Raw genomic sequence first — 27,992 nt, 5'->3', positions numbered from 1 at the left:
GGTTACACCGACTCTAATTCCCAGGCCACCCTTAAGGAATGAGACCACGTGACGGAGCGGGGCGGTCGAACTCGAGCCATTTTGGGGACGGTGTCAGTTTCACGGCACCCATCACTGGGCTTCGGGGGTGGGTTTTTTTTCCCAACTTCTACCACCGGGAATAAGCCCAGCCGCCTCGCCGCCTCGGAACCAGGTAGAATGGGCTGAACAAATATTGCAAGAGTGCGGATCGGGTCCTGCCAGGGTGGGTGCGAGGGTTGAAGGGCCGGCGTTTAACGAATGTTATTTCTCTCTCGCTCTCTCTCTCTCTCCTCTCTCTCTCTCTCTCGCTAAGCTGCAGCCTCTGCGATTGCAATTGACAGCGTCTGCAGTTCATGCAAGATGGCCGCTTGGCTGCGATTCATTTTTTCCCCCTGATCTACAACTTTCATTGTTTTCCGCGGGGTGCAGGCTGTGGCCGGGAGTCCCCGTGCCCCGGGCACAGTCTCTCCAAGACTGGACTGTCTGGAAAAGATCTGCCAGGTACATTCCGGCTGCGGCTTGAGGCCGATTTCGCTGTTTGAAATGCACCCGGTGCTGCCTTCCTCTCTCCCCCTCTCTCTCTTTTCTCTCTCTCTCCTCTCGCTCTCTCTTCTCTCGCTCTTAAGGCTGACAGCAACTCAGCGGCTCGTCGCCCTCCTTATTTCCACTCAGTTTCGTTACGCACTTCATTTGCAAAATTTTTGTTCGATACTCCGCGGCGCTCGGGGCTGCGACCTTTCTGTCCGTTTGCATCGAGGGAATAATATTTATACTTTCGATCGTTGCAAGTTGGGAGGTTCGAAGTGTCGCGGATTTTTATTTAGATTTCTTTGAAATATGACCATGGTGGAAATTTGCTGCTGCACCACCGAAGCGTTATTAGTCAACTCAGATACAAAGGTATATTTTGACATCAAACGGGGCACCCAGTGGAACGATTTTATAGAGTTAAGATCCACACAGGGTAGGGAATGTGCTTGTGTGACTGTTTGGGTGAAAAGTCGAGTGTGGTGTGTTTTCTGAACTTAAATTCTTAAGAGTACTTCTTCGGATTTGAACGGTAAACATGGCGGTTGGTGGCGGTGCCCCTCGTATCCCTGCACAGTGCTTGTGGTGTCAGAAGCAAATAAACAAACAAGAAACATGTAAAGCTTTGTCATAACCGACTATCAAGACGCTGAGATGTTCTTTTCATGCGTGTTTTGTGGACATGTTCTACTTTTTTATAATTGGTAACCAGAACTGTATCAGATTGACAGCAATGATTTTCCAGGCAGAGCACGAGGTTTGCTGGGTCTGGGTATGAGTGGGAGTGAGTGTTTTCCCCTTTTTGTCCAGTTAGATTTATTAGAGTGGATTCCGAGAACGTGTTGGCGGCGTGTACTGTTCCAGTTCTGTGTTGTTGTTTTGTTGTTAATAGTGAAGATGGTGGTAGTGGTGGGGAAGGGAAGCGGGGGGAGGTGAAGAGCTGTTATACAACCTGATTATGTTTTGCTTGTAGATACAGAATGTATGTTGAGCAAGGAGCCATTGATGGCCTTGGTAGCAAATGCTTTTTGGTTTATTCCAAGCAAGCAGCAACTGACAAGGACAACTGAAACTGCATGAGAGCACACACATACACACACAAAATACGTGTTTTTAATAAACCTGTCCCTTCCGCCAGATAGGCTTTTGTTAATATTACAGAGTGGTCTCTGCTGTGATGTACTTAAGCGATCGTACTGGGAACAGGAATTTGAGAGCAGCTAAGAGCTCTATGTAGACAAAAAAACTTTGTTTCTCTTCTAATGGTATGATTGCTCCAAATCAGAATGTCCATTAAAAGCAAATGAAACAGTCCAAATGTCGGTGCTCCTTTTACCCGTATCATTGATTGTAGCTATGACAAACGTTATTTTAGTTAATAACCTAATATTATTATGTTCTGAGCTGTAGTTCAGATTTAACGTAGTTTTCAAAAATGGTGTTTGTGTGTCGGTGGTGGCGATGTTGTGATTGGGTCTGATTTTAGATTTCTTTGTAATATACATGCACAGTTGGTTATATTGTAGTAGACCGTACTTTTTCTCAGTACCACTGTTGGATATCCTGGAATATTATATGCATTTTTGAGATATGGGAGCTCTTTCTTATACTGTATCTTGAAGATCCATGTGTCAAACAGTATACGTTGTTTTTTGTACTTTATGCAGCTTTAAAATGGATTTCTTTGTTGCTTTGAGATGGTGTGAGTACAATGTCATAAAGGTTAATTGTTTACCCCGCTGATAATAAAGAACATCAGGCTTAAAAAATAAATCAGGGAGGCACAAAGTTCCACAGCTGAAATGAATTATCCAGCATAAACGGAAGCCCACGGGTATGTGAAATAAAACACGTGTGTTTACATGGATATATATACCAGGGTAGAGTTGTCTGTCCTTGATGAAGGTTTCACAGATGAAGTAGTTAATCTATTGATCAGCTAAATCCACACCCATTCTGTTGATCTCACTCTGATAAGAGGGGCCGATCACGAGCCTGATGGTGAGAGTGGAGCGTTGTGGAACACGTGGTTTGTTTTTATTTTCCTTTTTATCTCTCTCTTTCGCGGAATGGGTCTCCGCTACTTGATAGTGAGAGTCCGCTGAAAGCCCATACGCGGACTATAGATGGATAAACGTGCCGCGATTCCTGTGACTTCCAACTAAATGAGAAAACAAGGTGCTTTTTGTGAGATTCGGGGCACGAGTGGAGTCAGGACATCCGTATAAAACGGTTAGTCTCCAGTAAATAAACGGAGAACTAGCACTGAGTTCTGTTTGTTGTGTTAGACTGCCTGAAGGCGTAATGACTGGAACTCCACTGAAGTCTGTATATCGTTTGTGTGTGTGTGTCTCAACGCCAATTGCAAAATAAAAAAAATAGAAATGCTGATTGTTTATAACCTGATGTAGTTTGATTACTTCGAAACGTCGCGCGTCGGCGCTGTGGGTAAAATTTGCTTTCCTAAACCTAATATACATGAACTGTAATGAATTTATTTATTTTAACAGTATATATACTGTAGTAGGTACTGTAAATAAGTGCGACAAATAATCACTTTTTTCATCTGGCCGGCAGTGTCTGCTGTTTATTTGCCCTGGCTCGTTCTGAATTCTGTGCGTCACATAGTTATTTGCATGTTGTCAGTTTCTTGCTGGTTTCTTAAGAATAGCAAACTGTTTCCTTTTTTTTTACGTTATCTGTGAGCAACAAACCCGACAAAGTTTGGCGAGACACTGAATCTTTATTCATTCCTGTTTTCTGATCACTTATTAATTAATTATTAATCAATAGGCGTGCTCTCTATCAAAGTGATCCTCTGTTGGGGAACCGCAGCTACACATTCGCCGCTCTGGAAAGGAGAGAGGCGTTTGCAGAAGAAAATCGTGTGATCACAAAAGCCACTACTTAAAGCTAGTGTCGACGTGGAGACTATCTCAAGGAGAGCCGAAAAACGATGATGTGCGCTGTGTTAGGGCTCATTTGAAATGGCGGTGAGATTTGCATGTTTAGATTGCTCAGATCGCCCTCCGATCGTGATTGCGTTGTAGGTTTTAAATTTGCGATATTTCCACATGACCGCCGTGGTTCCCCCACAGAAGCTCGCTCTATTTTCGGTCCTTTGGCAAAATGCCAAGTGTAACCCAAGTTGCTATAGTAACTGCAAGAATTGCCGAGTATGGGCACCAGCAGACGTCAATTTGCCTTTTTGATCATTAAGAATGGTCCTCGTGTAGTACACGAGCATTATTTTATTTATTAAATTTGTAACGGGTCAGCTTGGGTAATCTGCATCGCATCACATTGCACCCCGATGTTCATTAAAATATTTCCAACGAACATGTAATTGCCGGAAATGGCTTTATAGAACACAATTCTTCCTGTTTCGCTTTACGCGGGGCTATAGAATCGTCGGTTTAATGTCAGGCATAAAACGCGTGATTGCAAATCCAGATGCGACGATCCCTGTAATACAAAAGTGTTCTGCTAAATAAATAGTCGCTTTGTCCTATTACAAATTTTCATCTATTCCGACGCGTCTGAAAACGGCGTAAATATGAGCCCAAAGGCATGTGGGTTTCGCGGAAAGAAGTGTGTTTTGGTACAGCCGCCTTGTATCTGGAAGTAAAGTCTAGAAAAGGCGGTTTTGTTATGCTTAAACATGAAGGAAACAAAGCCAACAAGAACGATCGGGAGTGCTATTCAAAATTCATTGTCATAAACCTGCATGTGGTTGGTTTGTGGTTTTTTTATTATTAATCACCGTGGAGGTCAGATAAAAGGTGGTCTGTATAAGATCATCTTAAATCTGTTTGATTACGAAAATGATTCACTGTGCCTTTCAATGGATTCGCCACTTTGCATTAATTGGGTGCGATTTGGCACATTCAGTACGGTTTTTACAACTCTTCATATACAACTCTTTTGTGTTTCAGCTTATCACTATTTCAGTAAAAGCGATTCTTAGCTTTGGAGATAGCAATATATTTACAATTCGGTTTTGTTTTACAAATTTGCCAATTAAGACTAAGTCAACCGAGGGACGAGAAATGCCAGAATATTGATTCCATGATACTTCGCGCGAACATTTTATGTTAATGTTGTTTCATAAATTATAAATTGTTGATCATTGTGGTTTAAAAAAATTGTATCTTGCTATTGTGGATACGAACAGTTGTTTAGCTCAATGATTGCATCCTATTTATAATGTGGGCCAATTACAATAAACCAAGCCAGTAAACTTAATATGGAGTGGAATTCCAGAATAAAAAAACTATTCCTTTTACACGCGCGTTATATTTCTGTTCAGCTTTCAGAACGCGGCCATTTTAGTCAGAAAATGCACCGAACAACACGAATCAAAATAACAGAACTGAATCCTCATTTGATGTGTGTGTTGTGTGGAGGATACTTCATAGATGCAACAACCATCATTGAGTGTCTACATTCATGTAAGTATACTGACACGCTGCAGCTCAGCAGGTCGCTTGCTTACGTTAGGAATGAGAAAACAGCACTATTAAGTATTAACGTATATCAACAAAGGTGTCACAGACCGTTTCTTGTTACCAAGTCAACCACTGCAACCGATTTATGTATAACCGCACACGATTCCTGCTTTTATTCACAGTTTGCAAGACCTGCATCGTCCGTTACTTGGAAACGAGCAAGTACTGTCCTATTTGCGATGTGCAAGTTCACAAAACTAGGCCCCTTCTTAACATTAGGTATGTATCCGTGTACTTATGGTGATCATAATATTTGATTACACCGTTAAATGTGTTGGTGTGGGAAGTGTGATTGAACTACTGTACTACACAGAGCTGATATACGTGTTAGATTGACAAAAATACAATTATCAAACCACACACGATAGTGTTTGTAATTGTGCGTTGGTTCAGCGAGACAATTTCACGTAATACATTTCTAAACTGCAGGGCCTGTCCTGCAGTACTACTTGAAGATAATGAAGGTGCTTTATTAAACGTTTATCATGTGATTATCTTACCCACTTACTATGGATATTTTGTAAACTGGAATCTAAGAAAATGGTAATTCTGTTTTATTGGTATTAAACTTCTCATTTGAAAGTAGTTGACAATAATTGAATAAAGAATGTGGTGTTTTTCAAATTCTGTTTTGATACAAATACACAATGGGTTATTTGGAAAACTTTGGCAGTAGCTCCAAGAATTGAGATCATGTAATGCTCAGTGATAATATTCAGCACTATTCTAGAAATACTGTACAGTCATTTCAACCGAATAAGTGGATGTTTCTGCTGAGTGAACTGAACTTGGAAATTTTTGCTTTTTTTTAGTTGTTAACTGATAATTAAAAAGAATAACTGAACACATTTGCTGCAAGTTTTGTTAAAGTGAGCACCTTTTGCTCAAGTTGCCCAATCAATCAGGTTTACTAATTTGAAACATTTTATGAAAAAAATCTCCAATTACAGTCCAAAGTAAGCATGGAACAGTGCCACAGGCATTATCCTGCCAGTTCTTACAAAGTTTAGACAAAACCATGGCAAACTTGATTCACTAAATTTAGTTCTACTATTACTCCACTAAAAGAAAATGATATTGAATATGTGGTAGAAAATGTCACTGTGGCATTGCAAAATATATCTAATATATATTTAAAACTTTTATAGATCAAATAATAATGTATAAATGAGTAAACATGATGCAAGGCTCAATATTTTTCTGATCTGTTCTAAAAATACAAATAGTTCCACCCCAGTTAATCAATACACACATCTCCAGAACTGAAATTGAAAACTCATCTATATATATATCTAGTTGCTCCAGTTAATAACTACATAAGCAATCAATTATCAATTGAATAAACATGATACATTCCTGTTAAGTGAACACTTTTCACCAAAAATGACAGCATTTACTATGTTTACAGACTACATAGGTCCACTTGTGTAGTATTTCTATAATAAATGACAGCATATGTAAAGGACCAAAAGTGAGAAATAGTTTGCATTTTGAAATACTGTTGTGTTCAAATAAAGTGAACAGTTATTTGGCATTCACATAAATTAGTTCTACTATTACTTGTGCAGATGGAAGTGGTATCGATGAATGCTATGTGGAATAAAATGACGTGGAATAAAATCTTTCTGTAGTGTTGTAAAATATGACTGTTGTGATGATAATTGATAATTGACTTGTGTTCAAATCCTTTTAGGTCAGATAAGACTTTACAAGATATTGTGTATAAATTAGTTCCTGGCCTTTTCAAAGGTAAGCACAGTAGTCTGTTTATAAGACAAATTTACATTTGAATTGAATTCCTCTTTCTGTCAATTAGATGACTAATAGGCTTTTGTCTTTATAGATGAAATGAAACGTAGAAGGGATTTCTATGCTGCTCATCCCTCTGCTGCTGGTTAGTGTGTGCTACGAAAATGTAGTGATTCTTCCCTAACAAACAAAATACTAGAGTATTTTTGAAAAAGGACAGGTTTTAGTCACCAGTAGAAATTTTCAATTATTTTCACAAAATAGTAAAGTGATACTTTTTAAAGATTTTCAGCATTTATGTCGGTGTGGTGCATTTGTTGCACTGTAATTTTTGTTATACATTTTGTAAATGGTTTTTAGTTTTGAAAACTCTTAACTGTAGAGTGTAGTTGTTGCTATCATTTAAAAAAAAATCTATGTCTAATCAGATAAAAATGAATTTATAGTTGCATTGGAGACTATTCTGCTTAGGCCCACACTTGTGTTACATTTTTAATTTTTCTGTTATGTTGGTACATATCAGGATAATTTTATGCTGTTACTCCTTTAGAGTTCACACCAAAATTGTCAGTATGGCAAAGTTAATCTTTCAGTTAATACCAGTGTAATTTACTCTATGCTCTTAGAACTGTTTAAACTGTCTTAAATGACATTTAAAATGGCATGCTTCCTAGCTGCTAAAAGTATAAAATATGTGAAAAATGAGCCACGGCTTTAACAGTGTTTTCTAATGTACAGCTTTCCTTTGACACCTTGTAGTCCCAAAATAATATATATACAAATTATATTTGCTGATGATTTATGTTCTAAATTAGTATTGAAGCATTGATTAATTGGCTCTAAGTACATGAAAATATTCTGAAATCATTGCTTCTTTAATATTCAAAATTGTACAGCAGCAAATGGCTCTAATGAAGACAGGGGAGAAGTTACAGAAGAAGAAAAGAGGATTATAACAGATGATGAAATCATTAGCTTGTCAATAGAATTCTATGAACAAAATAAGTAAGTACAGTAATCACACAAAATAATATGTATATTATATCAAAAACCTTTTTGATTTTGCATTTTTTCTTATTAATAAATGGAGACTGTCTTGTATAACAGGACTGAACGAAAAGGAACTGCAGAAAAAGAAAAGACAAAAGATGAGGTGATATAACTATGGTCAACTGTGACTCCTTTACATTTATCTGTTTTGCACAAACATACTTAATTTTAGCTGGCATTAAACAAGCAAAGATTAACTAATTAAATAGAAAGAAGTTTCATATTTATAAAATCAAGGCTGCTACTAATTTTAAAGTAACTGAAATATTCACTTTATCAACAAATGCAATGCCACTGTATCTCAAATCTTGATTTTCTTTCTCTCTAGATGAATGACAAACGATATTTGCGGTGCCCAGCAGCCATGACAGTGATGCATTTAAGAAAATTCCTGAGGAGTAAAATGGACATCCCTCATACCTTCCAGGTACATTGAGCTACACTTTATTAAAGTTATAGAGGGATGATGATTTCTAATAAAGAATAAATAGGGTTCTATCTGAGAAGGAAACTATTTGTGTTATGTTCTAATATTAAAAATAATCTTGAAAGATTTTATTTCCTTACTGGTTTTGTTTGGGAGGCAGAACATTCAACTATGTATTTGTTTATTTATTCTACCACAATACAGCTCTGAAATATTGTATGTAAAGAGATTTGGAGGCCCCAGTACACACACACATATAAATTATATGCATACAGTTTTGAATGGGGTATATTTTATTACTACAGCACAAATGGTATTGTGAAATGGAATTTAAAAAATGATAGTTGAATCTGTTTTTATTTTAATAAATGTAAGTTACTTCAAGGTGTTGCTGGAGATGTTTTCAAAGTTACTCATTTTTCCCATCCAGAACGCTTTTGAACTCATTAAATAGTTTACCACTGCATCCAATTTTAATAAATATTTTAAAAAATCAAACACATCCATGGTGTTGAGAAGGATCTAATCATTGAGATAGGGAAGAACTTCAACCGACCACAAAGGATCAAATGTAACAAAAAAACACAGAATGGGACAATGAGAGCTTGCGAATGGAGGGATAAATACACAGTAGTTATTTGCAAGTTGACAAATTGTTTTATTTCTTGTCAATCCTGGCAAGTAAATCATTCATGACTGAAAGGCAGGTTAAATTTTCTCATCTGGCTTCAAAGTATATTCATAGTTACTTAATTTTGTTGGATTCGATTATATGTTGTTGTGACTTACTATGAGTTACTAAAACAATGCATATAACTTGTAGTGTTATGTGAACTTATGTATTTTGCTTGTTTCATTCTTTACAGTGATGCATTGTTATTTGTATAAACCTACAATGAGTTCTGAGAGGTGTTATATTTTGTAATGATCAAAGAAAGCAGTTGGGTAAATACTACTGTCTTTAATATATACGTTATTATTCTTTTCTTTTCACTTTAGATTGATGTTATGTATGAAGATGAACCATTGAAAGATTATTACACTCTTATGGATATTGCCTACATTTACACATGGAGGAGGGTAAGTCCAATCTACTTATTCTAATGGTCAAGGAAAATTTAATCTCAGACCTTCAATCCTTACTAGTGTATCTAACATTTTATTTCAGAATGGACCACTTCCTTTAAAATATCGAGTGCGGCCAACGTGCAAAAGAATTAAGATTGGTCATCAACAAGATGGATTAAATAACACCAGTGGAGAGTTAGAAAGTGACTCTGGGAGTGACAAGGCTAATAGCCCAGCTGCTGCACCATCCACATCATCCTCACTGCCCAGCCCCTGTACTCCAGGGCAGTCTCCACATCCACACTTTCCTCATATATCCACTACCATGAATGGCTCCTCCAACCCCAATACCAACCATCAGATCCCATTCAGCAACAACAGAGCACGCAAATCATCTGTCAATGGCTCATCAGCATCATCAGGCTGACAGTATTTGCCAAATAGATGGTACAATACATATATTCGAAGACCTGTTCATACCATGCGATAATATATAGATATAGAGAATGCTTAGCATTGTCACCATTGTTAACATCACTACTTTGTAGTGACTTGTACATTTGGTTCAAAGCAAGAAACAATACGTGGCTTTACTACAAATGGGTTTGACGACACCTTTTGCTCCGCAAGACAATTTTCCAGTTTCTGGGAATGCAAATTAGTAAAGGATCTACATCACTGAAATGCGTACTGTAAAGATTTGAGGATATTTACACCTAACGCCGTTGGATTTAATGTCTCATTGACTGTGAAGGAGACCATGTTCACAGAATGGAAAATGAAGGAAGGAAAGCTGAGTGGGACATTATTGTAAAGATGTAAACGTTGGAAGATATTTTGTATAACTGTGTTTAATCGAATTGAAGTTTACTATATCTGTATATCAACATACTTATAATTTGCCGGTAATAGGCATTGTGATATTGGCTGTACAGATTAAATATAAAAGGCTAGTGATTTTTCACAATGACACCCACTGAAAAGGAATTTAAGAGAAATGAAAATTAGAAAGATGTATTCTTTGTAGCCATTTCACTGTGAAAACTGATTGACAGTAGATGTTGACATCTTTGGTTGTTAAATGTTTTCCTGCAGCATTAGTATACATACTATAAGAAAGTACTGAATTGATGAACCCGAAATAAAATTGTTTTAATGATTTATCATTTTAGACCTAAAATGGGTATGAAGTAATTGAATTGCCTGTAAAACAATACTATACATGGTGATTCCATTGACTAATTAAGTTTCTGGATCTCAGAAATGCTTAAGTAAATTCAAAGGTGCAGTATGTACATATGGATGCCAAACATCCAATATATTCTATATATATTAGGCACATACTACCCCTGAGAATTCAAATAATTATTTTTGAGAATTCCACCCCTGTATATTACCACAGGCAAATAATGTGTATTAAGCTATATATAAATGTTTTACTTGAAATATTCATTTCATTGTTTTCATTTAAATTGAATACACTGTCCGAATTACTATTAGCAAACTTTCTAAATTAGACAAGCCAATGATCTCTTGTTCAAATTGTAATATTTAAAGATTTAAATATACTTTAAATGATATTTTCAAATTAATGCTCCTCTTATTTGCAATGGATTTTTCCACTGATACTGTCATAGGTTGAATCTTGGTCAGCATTGAGCCTGATATTGTCTGTTCAACCCATGCCAGAAAACACAGTGTTGGTAAAGACCTATTTATACCTTTAAAGTTCAAGATTTTTGAATTTTCTAACAGTGCTGTTTTCAGATACTCACTAGTTGCCATTTTTATTAAAAGGCTGTGGTTGACCATCTTAAACAGAATAGTTTAAGAACATTTCACACAATGTTTTCACCCCATAGCAAATAAAAATTAAATCTCAGACACTCAACTGACAACATTTGGACCACCACAGAGTAATTAACACTAGGCCCATAAGTAATAAGCTTCAAGTAATTGAAAAGGGTAGCTTCCATCAAAACGGTTACATATGACTATAGGAGTCATTTTCTACACTAGAATTATCAACTGTAGACAATCGTACTACAAATCAGATTTATAAATGTATGATTTTCTTGCAAAAATCTCTTCTGCTACATTTTTTTCCTGTTTTGATAGACGTAAACACGAACCAGTGAAAGGTGTGCATTAAAATAATACAAACTAATTTGTGTTGGGGAAATGAAAGCTACAATTTCCGTTTTCGTGTTAACTTCTTGGCATTGTCGTAGGTTCACAGTTAACACTGCTGATTAGAGTTGACTTTCTAATGGCCTTCTTGGGGAAAATGTATTGATAAATTTAAACTATAACAAGAAGATAGATTGCAAAGGATGTTGGAGCTTTAATCTTTGATGGTACTATGTATTAAATAAGTCATATTGTTTTAAATGATGCCTTAAAGGTATAAGACGTCCCACGATACATTATCATCCGTTTATCTACTTATGTCTACCTACACATGAACAATGATTGTCTAAGTTAGCCTTATTTCATCGTGGCCGGTCCAAACTCCGTCTCTACAGGGGCTTGGTAACAATTTCTCCTCTATGATGGTCAAATTGTGTTTGTAGGGAAACCCGAGGCAGTACTTTTGTCTGTATTTTGGCACTGTTCTACTGTCGCTGATATTGTACATAAACCGGCAAGTGAACATTACAGTTATTTGCGCCCCCAAATTGGAAAAGCACAATGCAACTCGTGCTTTAATTTTCTTATAAGGTCAATTAAAATTAATGATTTTGCATAAGCTCTTAGTATTCACTTTATGTTTCCTATTTCTTCCGAATATGCTAGTGCTTGAGGAAGTATGATCAGAGGTTGCAGATATATTTCAGTAGCAATAATAATCTGCAATTTTGTAAATTCAACAAAACTCGTCCAATACAGTCTTGGTGTGTTGAGTATACACATCCAAAACAATGTCGATGCTTTATGAAAGATTTTCACAATTGCTGATGTAATCAAATAATCCTCACTGTGCAAGCTAGAGAAGGGTTAATGCTAAAATTGTATTTCTATAAAATTATATTCCGTAATAAATTACTATGGCGATGTTATGGTTTTTCATAAGGAAAGAAGCGCCATGACTTGGTACTGAATCTCATAAAAATGAAAGAGGATAGAGATAGTATGTAACAAGATGAGATGTCATGGAGGAGACAATGCTATACACCAATTAAATCTCATTAATCTAGTACCCTTGGGGTGCAATTATACTCCAACGTTTACGTAATGACCAATGATTTCGGGTGCGCGTCAACAAAAGTGAGAGATCAACTCCCGAGTCAGATTTCCATCTAAAGCCAACAAGTGTGAGATCCCCTAAAGAAAGCCCTCTCTCAGTGCTTGGCCTGCACTACAGATGAAATATAATTCGAGTCTTAACCCTCTCATCATTGCAGCCAACTGTATTTTGAACAACTTTATCTCTTTACTACCCTGTCTAGTGAATCGTTCCAAATATATATTCCTGTTTGAGAAAATAAGTTCCCTTTGTACTTAGCTCTCCCCCAAACAGGATATTGCAATACAGTAGAACTGGAAATGGTTCTTTAGATTAATCTTTTGAAACTTAAAACGTTACACATAATCCCTCTGCTTTCTTTTAAAATGTTTCAAATGTGTTTCTACGTTTTAGTTTTCTGGACATAGCTTATGGTACTACCTTCAATAAATACAGCACAAAATAGACAAAGAAAATGTTTTCAAAACAGGCGCCGTGTAAGATTATGCTTATCGGCTTTCCTTCATTTTCACTCCTTAAAACAAGAAAGAACGCTAAGTAACACCCAATACTTAAATCGAATCTCCCTATTCACCGCTAATCAAATCTGTTTCGTTACTCTGACATCTACAATTGAAAGCAGCTGGGAATAAGGTGGATGATGTCTGGGGCAATCATGATATGCATACACCAGTATCGTGCTGTTTTTGATATTAATTGATATGAATTCAATAGCGAGTAAATGTTGTTGACTTTGTATGTGGATTACATTAATGGGGCCGCATTTGCTCTGGTTTGAACACATATCTAAATACTGTAAATCACCTTTGCAGTATTTCATTGAACATGAATGCATTATTTTTCAAAGTTCACTTCACTTGCACAAAAGTACAAAGCAATCAGCATATCTCCTGAGCAGCAAATCTCTACTAAGGGCGATCATTCCTATTGCTTTCACGTAGACAGGAAAACTTTCTCTCAGAACCAAATCAACGTAGCTGTTGGAGGCTGGCATATTTTCCAGTGTGCAGAGTTAAATAAAAAAGCTTTACTTTTTCGTCTTCCCTAGATTATCATTTCATGAGAGGCTAAGAAAAGAATTCCCCTTAACTTTATACACGGAGGAAATATGCCTCTTTGCGTTGAAGGTAAGATAACGGTTAACAACATTCTAGGTAAAGCAAACAAAAACACTGGCTGAGGTAATTAAGATACTTGTAATATAACTGCGTTAACAGTGCTTTTCTCACAGTGAGTACAAACAGACTGAGAAAGGCCCATGGGCATCAGGCCAGCACAAACCTTTTAGGTTTGCATTGACATGGGTAGATAAAAAAATCCCTCTTCCATTAGTGTGCTTAGAGACTGATTATTTTGAGAGGGATCCATGAAAGTTTTTGCCACCAGAACTGGAGCTCCCCTTACTTCCTATACCCATTTAGCACACTGAGTGGATCAGATAGTTCCCACTTGGCAAATTCTAAGTACCTTAATCTTTAATTCACAAAAGTAATCTCTCCCATCGCCGTACAAGTGTGACATTCCCATATCATCTTTATGGCCTTTTCAGACAATTGAGTGAATGTTGCATTGTGAATTCAGCACTGGACTCATTCCCTTATAAATTTATGGGCAAAGGGGAAAGGGGGAAGGCAGAGGTTTGGGGAGATGGAGAGTAGTCGGACGAATTTGTTCAAATATTCTGCTCTTGATTTGAATTCGGGGTGCAAAGGTGAACGCCAGAGATGTGACGGCACTGCCTCCCTAGTTCCAATATGATCAACAAAGGCAATTTTACTGAAATAAGTAAATACACTATTTCCGACCTTATAGTCACACTTCCAACCGGCGAATACCGTACCCACCGTCATCCAAAGTCTCTTCCTGATCTGTACTCTTTTTAAGGTGTTCTGTAAATGTTTTAACAGATACGCAGTTATCACAGTTGTTTTAAAAAAGACGTATATGATCTAATGTATTACTTCCTGGCCTACAAAAAGGAGCAGCTTGTCCAGGTGTTTAAGGTTCCACCAGGTTGTCCATGCCTCACGGTAGTGTCAGGTAATCAAATAATACAAAAAGATCCAATGTCAATGTGTTAGTTTAAATGTAAACGTTGGTGGCGTCTCTGAAAACAATCCATGGCCTTATGGTGCACCTTTGAAAACTAGATATAAATACATATCAACGTTACAATCTAAGTTTAACACACGTTTTCTTTGTGCTAAAAAAGTAAACGTGACTGCAGGGTTCTTAAACGCGACAATACTCGCTTAGCGATCCTTTAGATAATAAAAAGAACTAATTTAATTTAACGCAGGCTGGTGTTCCTACACTTGAAAATCGAGTGTAAACTAGATTTATACTTTAATTCGGAGAGGTCAGGAAGTGCGCCCTTTATTATCAATATTAAGATCTTTTATTGGGGTTCATAAGTATATTGAAAATGTCATAAGTTAGGTGTCATTGTGACGTTAACAAAAACATACAAGTGTTTCATGAGTACCTTAAAAATATTACATCAAAATTCTAAGTAAATGTTTTAATCAGATAACTGCTTCCTGTTTCCGTTGTCAGTGGTGGGTAACGTTCTTGTCTCCTGCATGATCTTTTTTAGCTCTTTGCTCAACGAGCGGATTTCCTTTTCTCACAAACAAGCAGTTTCTTTTTGTAACTTGTACAAGAGCTGAGTGAACGGTTAGTGGTAACATGCCATGTATGTAAACGTTTTTCAGGTAGTAGCAGCTTTTTATTTTCTCGCCTTGACATTTCGTACCAGCGTTTCACATTTAAATACCCTGGACAGAAAGGATTAAGTTTGAAATCGCACATACAGAAAGCACCGAGTATTTGGCGTTGGAAATAACGCTAGCTAAACGATCACGCTCAGTGTTTCAATCACATGACGACAGTCAGCCGAATTTGCTTCAGATGTTTTACGGGCTCGTCAAATTGTGTTTGCCTTATTTTCACATGTTATGAACTAGCTGTGTTTTTCACCTAATGCGTCGGGCAGGCAGGCTGACTAATGTTCTACATACGCGTTCCCCTCTCTCTTATCTTCCCCTTCCCTTGTATTGAATGACAAAGGAGGGCAGGTTTTTGCAGCCCGCAGAGCGGCTGCTCGCCGCCCACGTGACTCTTTTGGCGGGCGCTGCTGCCGGCTCGCGCGCTTGAGCCCTTTTGGGAAACACTGAAGCGCGCCTGCGCGCCTCGGTGCTTCCTTCCACCGCAGAGTGCAATGGTCAAACCTCAGAACAACTTGAGCACATGCCCTGCGTGTAGCGTTAGTCACCGCAGCCACGAGCAAATCCCAGCCTGCTTTCAATTATTGTCGCAACGGAACAAATGTAAAATGTTTAGCGATGGCCTGTGCAATACGTGCACATGCTGAAGTTCTGCTGCAAAAAGCAGCGCGTCTCTTGCCCTTTCTCTCTTCCTCCCTCCCGAATTTCAGTATAGCCATCGAGAACATTGAAGCCAATGTGGAGAAGCCAGCGTGTGTATAGCAAACATTTTTGGATTTTGTGCCATCGGAAATCTTAACCGCCGCAATTTTAGAAACTTAATGGAACCATGCAAAATGATACAATTCTTCTCGGTGTACACTTACAATGTTTACTACTGCTGTGATACGGTTTTGGCTTGGCGTCGTGCTAAACTTGTGTAGGGCGCTAAGGCCCGAACTGAATCCAAACTGTCCGATGTCAGGTAGAGAGCCCTGGTGCAGATTCAGGGTGTATTTATCCTATATAGGATAAATGCTCCTGTGCACAGTGCCTTTGCAAAGCCAAACTGATTCGCACGAACGGTACAGTTGTGTAATTGCACCTTCAAACCGCTGAACCGTGTTCGAAGTCATATTCATTAGGTAGAACAGCCGAGATGTGAAAAAAAATGCAACCCAAGCTTCAAAGCCAACTAACCATTATCCTCAAATCGAAAACACCAGAATTTCAGCTTCTATTAGAACTTGTTAAAATTTCCTTTCTAAACCCCAAGATCAAATGATATCATACTGTAAACTCTTAGCAAACACTAATGTTATCATCTGTAGGCCGGAGAAACGAAGCAATGTTGTGGTTAACAACACACTTGTCTAAAGTATAAATCAGGTGCTTTTAAATCCCATATTTTAACGCAATTTGCAGATTCTTCTGTAATTGGTAGCGGTAATTGTTTTTGTATGTCCTTGCAAATTATTTTTTAATCCCTTATTCTAGGCATCTGACTATTCATTTAGAAATTTACATCTACTAACTGCAGAATAACAAATTAATGCTGGTTTGATATTTGGGTAGGCATAGAGAGAATGTAAATTAAACATGACACCTTGCTCACAATAACAATTAACATAGTCATAAATAGTTTATTGTTTATTAATGAAGAATATCACATTTGATGCCCATCAAACGCACCTGCATTTAAACTTTTACTTTTAAACAATTACATTCAATTTTCAGAGGAACTATTCTATTTTCTGTTACTAAGTGAACCAAGCAAAGGTGACAGATATGACGAAAACCTGATTAATACTTTACAAGAATGTGCAGTATTATAAACCAGAACATCGTTCGAAATGCTGGTGGTTTCTCTACAGATTGTAACATTAGGATTTGCTAAATGTGTGCAGCAACACTTTTATTAAAGATATAAACGGAATGAGAATGAAGTCTACAACGCAATCTGTTAACTTTTTTTTACCTTTTTAGAATAAAGTTGAAGTATGCCTCTTTAACGTTATCTCCATTTCAGTTGGAATTTCAGGGCGTTTTTAATGAGCATTTAGAGAAAAACAAGTTTGCACCAGCCTCATGCTTGCAAGTATGTGATTATTTGATGTTGCTACAGTGTTTGCATTAGATTATTATGAAAACAATGTCAAGTATAACTCGTAAGCTTGAATAACGCGTACCAGATTTTTTTTAAGTCACTGACATGCCATTATGTCCAGACAACACATTCTCATTGGTATGTCTTATCGTGGTTGTTACTGGATCCGTCACTAAATGATGCCGAACTTCACAAATGTGCATCTCACTGCTTTATAATTGCTGTTACGTTGTACTTAAATATTGAAAAACAGAGCACACCGTGTACTCATAAAAATGTGTTTCTCCTATAATTGTGCTGAATTCATTTATTAAATGTTGGAAATGTACAGTGCTTGTTCTGTTCCTAAAACCTATATGTAATCATACTATTGTTTTATCTTAAATAAAGTATAGGCTTTCGAGCTTGAATCATTTATGAAAAGTCACCAATGAGCAAGTTCACTGATGTAATAGAAAATATTTTTTTGACGTATAAAGGAGGGGGTTAGTGGAATTTGTGGGTATTAATCACTTATTGTCACTGTAATTATATGACAATGCTTGATTCAGCAATGAGGTTTTAACATAAGGGGAAATGTATTCTACTTAAATGTGCTTTAAAACAGAGATGGAAACAGTGAATATAGGAAAAAATACGACGCTACAGGTGTTTGTATGCAATGATGAATTACACGTAATAAATCTTTTAGTTATACATGACATTGTTTTGACAAGAATTCCATTCAAATATCGCAGCAACATGACCTATATAGAATAAACACACAACATAAAGCTCACAGACACATACCAATCCAGTAATTAGCTTCACAAGTAGCACTCGCGAGTCGTTTTTTGTCAATTCCAAAAAGTTTCGAAAAGTGAGTACATGTTGCAATCTATGCCGTGTATATAAACATAGCATCCTTCATTGTCCCTAGTGGAGCAGTGGTGCATAAAGATGTGTGTTAAGAAAATCAAAGAGCAGATAACGTGGATTATCGATACCATAGATACCATGTTTGAAAAAATACATCCAGTAACAATGATTTATAAAATATAATTTATAAAAGTGTGATTTTATATTTAATAAACCCAGCTTTCACACTTCAGACAAGCGTGGTATGTAGCCAAATACTAGCTTGTGAGGTAAAGACCCAGCCGAACATACATATTGGACATTTACAGTGTTTTCCTCTTATTCTATTATAGGCATCAAATGAAAAGCTATGTTAATATTTTCAAATACAACAGTATTCGCAAGACCTACCTGCATGTTTAAAACACTAATTCTGCGAAATATTCTTTTCACATTTTCATTTTTCTACATAGTTGTAAAGCGCGAGTTATCTTAATTGCAAAATAGCACAATGAAATGTGTGTGAATATTGTGATATATTCCCTTTTTATATACAGCAACATAGGCGACTAATTGGGTGCGGTCTCTTTAAAGAGCAGTAGCAGACATCTCTGGGTGACAGGCAGTGTGCCTTGTTCGTTTATTTTTGTTCAGAAAAGTAGCTTAAACCCGCTGTAAACTTCAGACGGTGCCTGCAGTTTGTATAAACCACATGAGCCGTGGGATTTATAGCAGGCTTTGTTTATAAAATAAAACGTGGGAAAAAAAACATTCTTTCGACAATACACAATGTCCATGGAGAATATTTTTGTCGTTGCTATATTATAAAAGTAATTTAAACGTAGTTCATTTATATCAATTGTACGTAACTAAAGTTGAGACGACATTTCCAACAGTTCTCGTCAGGGTTTAACTTTTGGCAACGCGTGAAGCTTCCATTTCCAGTCTTTTTATTTTGCTCCTGGTTTGGCATCTGAGCCAACAAATTGTCAAGTTTCCTATTCTCATTATGTGGAATGTCAGGAAAGATTTATTTATACATATAAAGTAGTCATATAATTTAAAGACTTGATTAAAGGCACTAATTGTGAGTATATGTGGCTGATACCCCTTCACTCTCTGCTACCCGCAGCGTATCGGTGGCTTTGTTGTCGTGCTTCAGCACTCGAATGCAGAGTCAGCATTCAAGCATCAGCCTTTCAAGCCTCTGCGAGATTTTACTTTTGGGGCCCTCTCAGAAAGATCAAGTTTCACTTGCAGAATTTGTGTCAGGTTTAACGCCTGAAAAGGACTTGCATCACCACGTAAAGTTGCAGTCGAGAAAGCTGCACCGGTCCAGGATTCTCCCCGTGTTTCATTTCCTGCCACCCTATGCCAGGAATGCTTCTGAATGATAGTTCTGGCACGCCCTGCCCACAGCTGACCTCGTCTTGCCATCCGTACCTTGCGCTGTCTGAAAGACCGATGGCCTTTGCCGAAACGTATAAGCAGAAATACTGATTAAAAAAGCAAAATTATAAAAAAAAACTGCAAATGAAAGAAAAGCAGAAAATGTTTGAAGGTCAGTCAGCACCTGTGGAGGGAAGACAAGTTAACGTGTTCAGATGTAAACATTGATTTTCCTTCCCATTTCTACTGCATCAGCAAAACCGATTGGCTGACTGCGAACTATTTGTATGAATGACAAAACCCTGACTTTTGTGGGTGACGTCAGAGTGTTTTAAACACACACTGCTTGCGGATTGGTACCAACGCCTTCCACCATTGCTTAACCAACCACCAAGTAAAACAGGCAGCCTTTGGTGATGCAATAGATCGCTGAGATAATCTACCTGGTAAAAAATGAATTTTAAGGACAAAAACATTCTGACAAATATGACGTTACGGAAAATATGTTGGCTACGTTGGTCCCGTCTTTTAATCACTGTACACGTAGAATAGAACGGCGTGTGTGAAGGTGGGGCTGCGGTAAAAGAGACATTTGAGGAATACCCCTCCTTATGCGGCTCTATACCTGGTACCCATGCACCCACTTTATAAAGACAAATTATTGGAAACAATGGTATAGATCGAGGAACCACGGAAACTAGTCAAACTTGAGTTATCCATTTTACGCAGCAACAGACAGACACGAATTAGCGGTGACTGGGTAGGTGAGGGTTCATAGATGTTGAACAGTCTAGGTTTATTTACTGTGTCAAGGGGTTGCATTGAGTATAGAATGAAACCTTGTAATTTTTATTATTTTCTTTTTCATTAAAATACAAGCCCACCATATTGCAGATAGTTAAAATAAATAACAAATTCACGTCAACGATTCCACTGGAGGCGAATTCCCAACGCAGGACGATCCACGGCCCCAGAACAAGAGGACTGGTGCATGGTGCCGTGATTATTCTCCCAGCGCATCTTTTTATCCGGCGGCTAGCCAGTAAAGCAATGGCAGATGGCTTGTCGCCCTGTTAGTCAGGTTGTGGGGGAGGGGGAAGAGAGAGAGAGAGAGAGAGAGAGAGAGGGGGGGGGGGGAACAATTTAAAATTGGAAATAAAATATTGAATTTGCATGTTTAAAATTTTACTGGTGACCCTTAGAACCAGAATTCCTTTCACCTGTCTTTTTGGGACAGTAACATTTTTTCATTCAGTGCAGATGAGGATAGCAGTTTGTGAACCTGTATCAAATTCACATGACAAATCTCTGAAAGCTTGGATGTGGTTATAGCTTCTGTTTTAACATTAGAGTGGAGATAAATGGTAGGCTACTCTCAGGATTTAGTAGAAGTCTTTAGCAGAGTTATTGGAGCTAGTAGAATCAGCGACTAGTTTGGCTTACATACAGTGTCACTGTCTTTGAATAGATTATACCATAACGGTCGTGGCTGATTTGCACTAGGATAGGAGTAATGGGGAGCCAGAAGGTGCTGCTCCTCAAGAAAGAAGATAGGAAAGAAGCCCTGCCTTGGAGTCCTCTCTTCCCCACCCCCCACCCACCCCGCTCCATGACGGACATCCTTAAACAGATGGGACAAAAATATTGAAAAATCTGATCAAAATCTACATTTTTTTCAATTGCGTCACCATGCAGTCTGGAGTGTATCGTTTACTGTCTTTGAATATCAAAGACGTCAGGAGCACTCATCCACCAGCATCATTTAAAAGTATTACGTTAAAAAATAAAACTGCTTAAGGAATGACTTCTGTACGTTAAATGATTGAAGGAGATGTTCGGATTCATCTATATATTGTCTTCGACTGTCGGTGAAATCTTAATAAAAGAAAATGAAAACTGTCTGTCTTTGTGTTCTTTTTAACTTCAGAAACGCGGACTGCGGTTATACTCCCACTTTTACATGAATATGTACCTCAAAGTGGCGATATCACACAGAACCCAGTCTGACTGACCCAGGCACTAAAGCCAAGAGGTGTGAGAGACCCCCCTCCCCCACTCTCTGCTGGAATTGATCTCACAGGACTTCAGCTCCACGGCTCATGTAGTATGGCGTCAATCCGGTGTGAGGCCGGATTTAAGAAGTGCTGAGGTAGTAGAGTTGGATCTCCAGGTATTTATGCACATAGTATTGAGTTATTTTAATCTTATGCAAAGTGCACACTGTCCCGGGCTTTCTTGATATTAAAGAAACAGCCACTGGAGAATAGAACTCTTCACATCATGGCTGCTCACTCCTGGCAGTCAAAGCATGAATTGTGACCACAATATAACTCGAGTTGCCAGCTGCATTTTACAACACACTACTGTACTGTCTTTGAATAGATTATGCCATAAAGGTATTGGCTCTTTTGCGCTAAGATGGGGAGCCAGGGAGGTGTCTCTCCCCAAGGAGAGCAACTTACCCTTATATGAGAGCAACTTACCCTTGGAGCTCTCATCCCGTCCGCAGGGATCAGTCCTCCTTCCTCTTGACGTGCATCCTTAAGCAGGATGGGACAAAAATATTGAAAACCTTGATCAAAATCTACTTTTTTGTAATACTTGCATTGTAAATTAACTGCAGCCTTATTTCTATTGTGCAGTGACAGCAGTTATTCAGTTTGGGGAGAAGGCTAATCTGAGATTATCTGCTCAGGTGGTCTCATACCCAATCGAAATTCCCAACTGATACCAGTTGGGTTGTAGTTAAGCAAGAACTTGCATTTATACAGTACCTTATCAGTTCCAAAGTGCTTCATGTCCAATGAATTGCTTTGAAGTGCAGTGACTGTTGTTATGTAGGCAAATATGGCAGCCATTGGGAACACAGCAAGGTCCCGCAAAAAACAATGAGCAATTTGTCGTTGTCATGGTGGTGTTGGCTGAGGTAAGAATATTGATCACAACAGTGAAAGACTTTATAAATAAAAATTAGAAATGCTGGAAATACGCAGCAGGTCAGTTCGCCTCTGCTTTCTTTTCATATATGCTGATCGATCTACTGTGTATTTCCAGCATTTCTGTTTTCATTTCGGGTTTCCAGTGTTTGTATTACTTTCCATTTTATTTACACCAGGCGAACTCCGTGCTCTCCTCAAACAATGCTATGGAAAACTTAACACAGAAAAGACCGTGGTTTAACATGTCACCTGAAGGGTGGCACCTCTGGCAATGCCTTGAACCTACAACCTTCTGACTCCGAGGCCAGAGCTATTAACGGAGTCATGTTGACACGACTATATGCAGCTCATCTCGCCTCACTGAAAAACCCAAATCGCTTCACAGGGACTCAAAATATGCAGTATTACTGCACTAAACGAGTGATTTAACAGCCAGTGTTCCCGTTCAGTATTGCCACCAGTATAAATTGGAAGCATGTGATATCACGGCTACCATGGGTCTTTCGAAATAGTAACGCTCTAGCCCAGCGATTGAATTATATCACCGCCTAAACCAATTGAAACCAGCCGATGATAAACTAAAAACAATTAACCTGATCTGCTTAACTGCACACATTATGCTAAACGAGAGAGATGCTTCTCCTTCAATATCACAGGTTGTATTCCCCTCCAAAGATGGATCACGTGATTAGTGACTTGGTCTGATCAACGCGTTGTCGCTATGTCGGAAAATCGCACGACTTACTGTTGGCGCTTTGAGATTTTCAACACCCATCATTTTGTATTGGAATAATTCAACGATAATCACAGCTTCCGGCGCTTCGTGGGAAGTTAACGTGCTAATCGGCTTTAGATGTGCGATGGGAATATACGGCCCAAAGGGCCGGTACAGGTATGGTCACTGCTTTATTTTTCTAAGACATGAAATTAAATTGCCCAATTAAATTGTACGGTTGTCTACGTTGTCTCGAAGTAGTTTTCCATAAGGACCAAATGAACAATATGGAGAAAAAAACAGCGATTCGCTAATTTTCAGTCCTTAAATTCGCTTTGGTCTCGTACCTAGTGCCAGTTTGCTACTCGGTGGGCGCACTTCGCTCTAACTCAGCAGATCATTTCGCTGATAAATTGTAACTTTTTGAATACACTATAGGATGAAAGCCGAATTCATAAAACCCTCATGTGTCATTCCGATTCAATAAACATTTCTATTCTATACGGACTAAGGCAGGAATTATTTTTGCCTTTCTGAGGTACGAGAAGAACTTGGATTTCAACCAAGTTCAAGATTATTTCCGCATTACCAGGAATCCATTGCTTGTTTAAAAATAAATACGGATGCAAAGACGCTAACAAGGCTTATATTTTGTATCGTTGTGACAGTAACTATTTTTTTACGCTTAACATACTGCCCAAACAGTGCTGCCCCCCGGTGAGAGAACCATTTTCTCAATGTACTCCGGTCTGACCTCCCTACCCCGGACCCCGAGCATTGATTCAGTAAAACTATCAGCTTCATTAACACCACATAATGACTTTACTGGTGGAACTCCACCTCGCCCATTCGCATTTAAATTGAAGTGGGTGATTGGTGTTATAAAAGGAAGGACCAATACAGCACTAATACATTAGTGGCGAAAAGGAAACGTGAAAACCAGCGCACAAGCTTAGAAAAAGAGCGGCGCTCCAAAAATACGTAAGAACGTGCACAGAGAGACGTTGGTATAAAAACGTCACTTTTAATTCACGTGAGATTGGTTCTTGAAAGATTTCAGCTTCATTTCATCGGTAGTTTGATTTCTCCACTGCACATCAGCAGAAGTATTCTACTCTGCAACTCCCAGACTCCTGTACAGTGCGTGGGAGGAGGCAGTCGATGAGGCTCAGGGGGGAAAAAACTTACAAAATATACAATATTTCTGGATGCATCAATTTGGGGTGCAAACATTGTTCTTCATAGGTCTGACGTTATTGCCTTTCCTTCTGCTCTGGTCGTCAATGGGATATTTGATATGGCAGAGATATGTAATTACGTATATAACATCAGTGTTACATTTCTGAAATGTGAATGGACTACTCCTTTCCATTACGTTATTTCTGTAAAAATGTCAACTTGAGAAAGAACAGAACGACCAACCAACCAGCTCGAATGACCTTTTGTATCAATCTACAGTTGTAAAAGCACTTGAATATTGTTTTAATAAACATCAGGCTATGACCCTTCTGATTATGTCACCTCGTTTCATAGTTTCTACTGCAGCTTATTACGTAATTTGAAAGTACACGTTTACAATTTTAACAAATGTTTCTTTATGTTTTCAAGCGGAACAACAAACCAAAAATCCGTATTCTGCTTGAGGCAGAATATAAGCAATGGGTGCTTTAAGTCCATTTCTTCTTCCAAATGACAGGTCTGGAACCGAACTCATTTTAATTTACGACCTAACCGAAAGCTGTGATTGTAGATGATGGTATTTTGAATAGTATGGCACCAGCTGCTTATCAATTCTCTAACCATCATTGTCTGCTTATCCAAACGGTAAAGAAAGTTTACAGTCCCTGCGAACCTTAAATCGTAGAGTTAACAGCAACCAATGTAGCACAGCCGTATTTCGTGATTTTGAAGGTAAGTGGCATTAACAGATGGTGCAATTAGTGTTTTCATTTCTTTGATACTGAAAATAAATCAAAACAATTTCAAAATACACCAGGCAAAAAAATAGGTGCATTGGAAAAGAGGAACGATGTTATAAACAATGCAGCTCATTCTCTCCTCCCGCCCCACCTCTCCAACACCGTATCTGTTCTGCACTTTCTGGATATTTCCCTTGTACAACTGCTCTTTGAAACAGAAGTTAAAAGTACAAGTATAAGGAAAAACACTCTGGTATTTGAACACACAGAGCTGTAAACAAGATTTACTTGTAATGACACCTCATACTTGATAATTTTCATTAAAAAAGTACATTGCAGGCAAAGAAAATTCCTGCACATGCGCAATTTTCTTGCCTTGCCTCCTCAACCAGTGCTAGCAGAAACTGGAGTAATGCACTCATGTCGTCACAATCTAACCTGGAACAGGTTGGAATGTTATTACGAGACGAACCTTTCATAACCTAGTAGTTTTAAGCCAGTTAACTTGATCTGCAGAATGCGAAACGTTTAATGATGACAAAATAAACAAAGACACATGTAACGTTACTGAATAAAAAAAAAGTTTAGTTACGGAAATGAAACTACTTCTTCGATGTTAATTTTATATTTTCCGCGTGGGGTGGTTTTGAGTTTAACCCATCGATCTGCAAATGTCCACGCAGCAGCTACAGCGCCTTACGTACTAAGCGACCTTTTATATCAACTAATGGAAAAACGAAGACTTCCTGCTTACTGCCTCATCGTGAACGTCATATTTTCAGTACATACGAGACAATGAACTCCTCTGGGCTGTTGTTATGTTCCAGACTGCGTGATATTTAAAAATCGAGAATTTATATATTTGCATTTATTTGGAATTGAGTGAGGACTATGTACTAGTTTAAAATAAATCCAAAGCTATCCCTTTAAAATAAATTTCATGGTTTAAAAAAAATAGTAGATACTGACATTAGTATTGGACAACAAAAATATTTCTCATAGTGCGAAAATCTGTTCACCAATACAATATCTTTCAGGACAAAATCAACAGCAGACAAATATCTAAATGTTATCAGTTTTATCCCAGGATAATACATTCGAGTGGAGACATTGAGCTGGTTTGCGTTGAAATAATTTGGCTATGGAGAGTCTAGATGAAAATCCACATGGTTTTATTTTACATTTCTCAGTAGGTTGTGAAATAAATCCAGTTGTTTGCATATACTGATGAGTTTATGTGCTAGTTGCTATGGCTGATCCCTGCCGCCCCATTCAGACCTGTAAAATTAGGTAATCATTAAACTGACTATCGCCATGGTCTCTCCAGCTTTTATTAGACTGGACGCATATGTAGTCAACAGTTGTGGTACATGAGGCTGGCAAACTTTCTTGTTCAATAGGCTAGTATCAATACTAGGCAACAATGTTGACTGGACCGAATATGTGAAAAATTACAATTAAGCACTCACCAACCTCAAACATATCACACCTCGTCAATGCCTAAGCATTCATTCTTAACACTGTTTAACGGGAAATGACAATATGATGACAAATGGGCTGCTTAAATGCCCTTGAGAAAGTTCAAAATAGTTTCAGTGTGAATATTAAAACATCACTGGCGCTTCGTCAGTTCAATGGCAACAGTTTCATTTTCAAAAATAGACAAATCTCGAAATTACTAACCGATTTCGCCTTGTAACTGGCATCATACTTACATTTTTACTATTATAATCTGAGTAAATGTAATATTTAAAATAATTCGAACTTTATGTAGCAGTTACTATTATAAAATATTTAATAACGCGTAACTAATAATTCAATTGAACCATTTACAGAATGCAGTACACCTATCCCAAAAAATTCATCGGACCTCCTTAAACAGCCATTTCATGACGACAGAAGTACTTGATTGACAGCCTGGAGCCGGGTCAATGAGATGCATTTCAGCAGCTCCAAGGCCGTGACGTCTAAATAATAGAGGCGGGCCTTGAAATGCCGGTCGATGGGCGTAATTACCCCAGTAACGGATTAAGTCAGTCAGGGCCGCTGGAATGAGTAAACTGGTTTCACAGTTTCACTTTCCCCACACAGCACTTGGGAAACATGGTTACTCACACTGTTGTTATTTCGGATTTCCAACATCTGCAGTATTTTGCTATCGTTACTCACACTAGTTTATTATGTAGTAACCCTCACATTTTAAAGGTAAGTTATTTTTTCAAGGATTTTTGCGTAACTTGTTATGGAATGACTTTAATCTATTTGGAAAAGCTTGACAAACGGTATTTAAATCGGCAAAAAAGGAATGAAACTAAACTTAATCGCTCTTCATGAAGCTAGCAACTGCGCATCGTGTGCGCTTCGTTTGCGCATGCGTCATCAGTATCGGAGACAAATACAGCGTTAGAGAGCGGTTCTAACACTTGTTTTACATTCAGGTGCAACCATCCTGAGCACTGCAGAATCCACAACGTTTGGAAGATAATGCAGCTTTAAATATGTAGCTTAAAAATCACATAGTGTAATTTAAGTACAGTATTCATTTAATTTTTTTCTCAAAGTCTTACTTTGCGAGGATAGAAGTAGATACGTACATGAGTATACAAATTAATTGAAGAATACATTTAACAAAGATTCATTTGAACCTCGAGAAACCTTTCTCAACAGTGGATAATGGAGGCGTCCTTAGCTATCAGTATAGATGGAAATGTGACTGAATGCAATCGAATCACGAGCTAAGACACATGTTCGTGTAAGCGGAGAACAACAAATCTGAATAGTAA

At 38.0% G+C, this 27,992-nt stretch overlaps 2 protein-coding genes across 5 annotated transcripts in view; both read left to right on the top strand.

Annotated features, from left to right (window-relative positions):
• On the top strand, positions 1-10,512 carry bmi1a (BMI1 proto-oncogene, polycomb ring finger a). Of its 4 annotated transcripts, none has more exons than XM_085987783.1 (11): positions 1-193; positions 3,343-3,542; positions 4,859-5,000; positions 5,180-5,276; positions 6,751-6,806; positions 6,901-6,951; positions 7,703-7,811; positions 7,914-7,959; positions 8,185-8,283; positions 9,283-9,363; positions 9,452-10,512. In XM_085987783.1, the coding sequence occupies exons 2-11, from the start codon at positions 3,537-3,539 to the stop codon at positions 9,776-9,778; spliced, it is 1,014 nt and encodes a 337-aa protein (XP_085843909.1). In that variant the 5' UTR covers positions 1-193; positions 3,343-3,536; the 3' UTR covers positions 9,779-10,512. The 4 variants fall into 4 exon arrangements, with proteins under 4 accessions (XP_085843909.1, XP_085843912.1, XP_085843911.1 ...); XM_085987786.1 differs by having other exon boundaries at positions 1-244; XM_085987785.1 differs by lacking the exon at positions 1-193 and adding an exon at positions 332-522.
• Positions 10,513-27,203: 16,691 nt separating this feature from the next.
• spag6 (sperm associated antigen 6) overlaps positions 27,204-27,992 on the top strand; it is a 184,822-nt gene continuing 184,033 nt past the window's right edge. The window contains exon 1 of the mRNA XM_085987780.1: positions 27,204-27,414. The gene's annotated coding sequence lies outside the window, so the exon portion shown is untranslated. The remainder of the gene's footprint in view (positions 27,415-27,992) is intronic.

The sequence above is a fragment of the Somniosus microcephalus genome, chromosome 5 (genome assembly GCF_052327205.1).
Source record: "Somniosus microcephalus isolate GS21.2 chromosome 5, FLI_Smic_1.0, whole genome shotgun sequence".
Lineage (NCBI taxonomy): Eukaryota > Metazoa > Chordata > Chondrichthyes > Squaliformes > Somniosidae > Somniosus > Somniosus microcephalus.
The sequence above is the reverse complement of the archived record's forward strand: the minus strand, read 5'-3'. Positions and strand labels throughout refer to the sequence as shown.

Bases quoted from the DNA above. Each gene is read 5' to 3' on its own strand.
- bmi1a (XM_085987783.1), top strand. The intron at 5,001-5,179 runs GTAAGTATACTG...TTTTATTCACAG, and splicing joins CATTGAGTGTCTACATTCAT to TTTGCAAGACCTGCATCGTC. The intron at 5,277-6,750 runs GTATGTATCCGT...AAATCCTTTTAG, and splicing joins AGGCCCCTTCTTAACATTAG to GTCAGATAAGACTTTACAAG.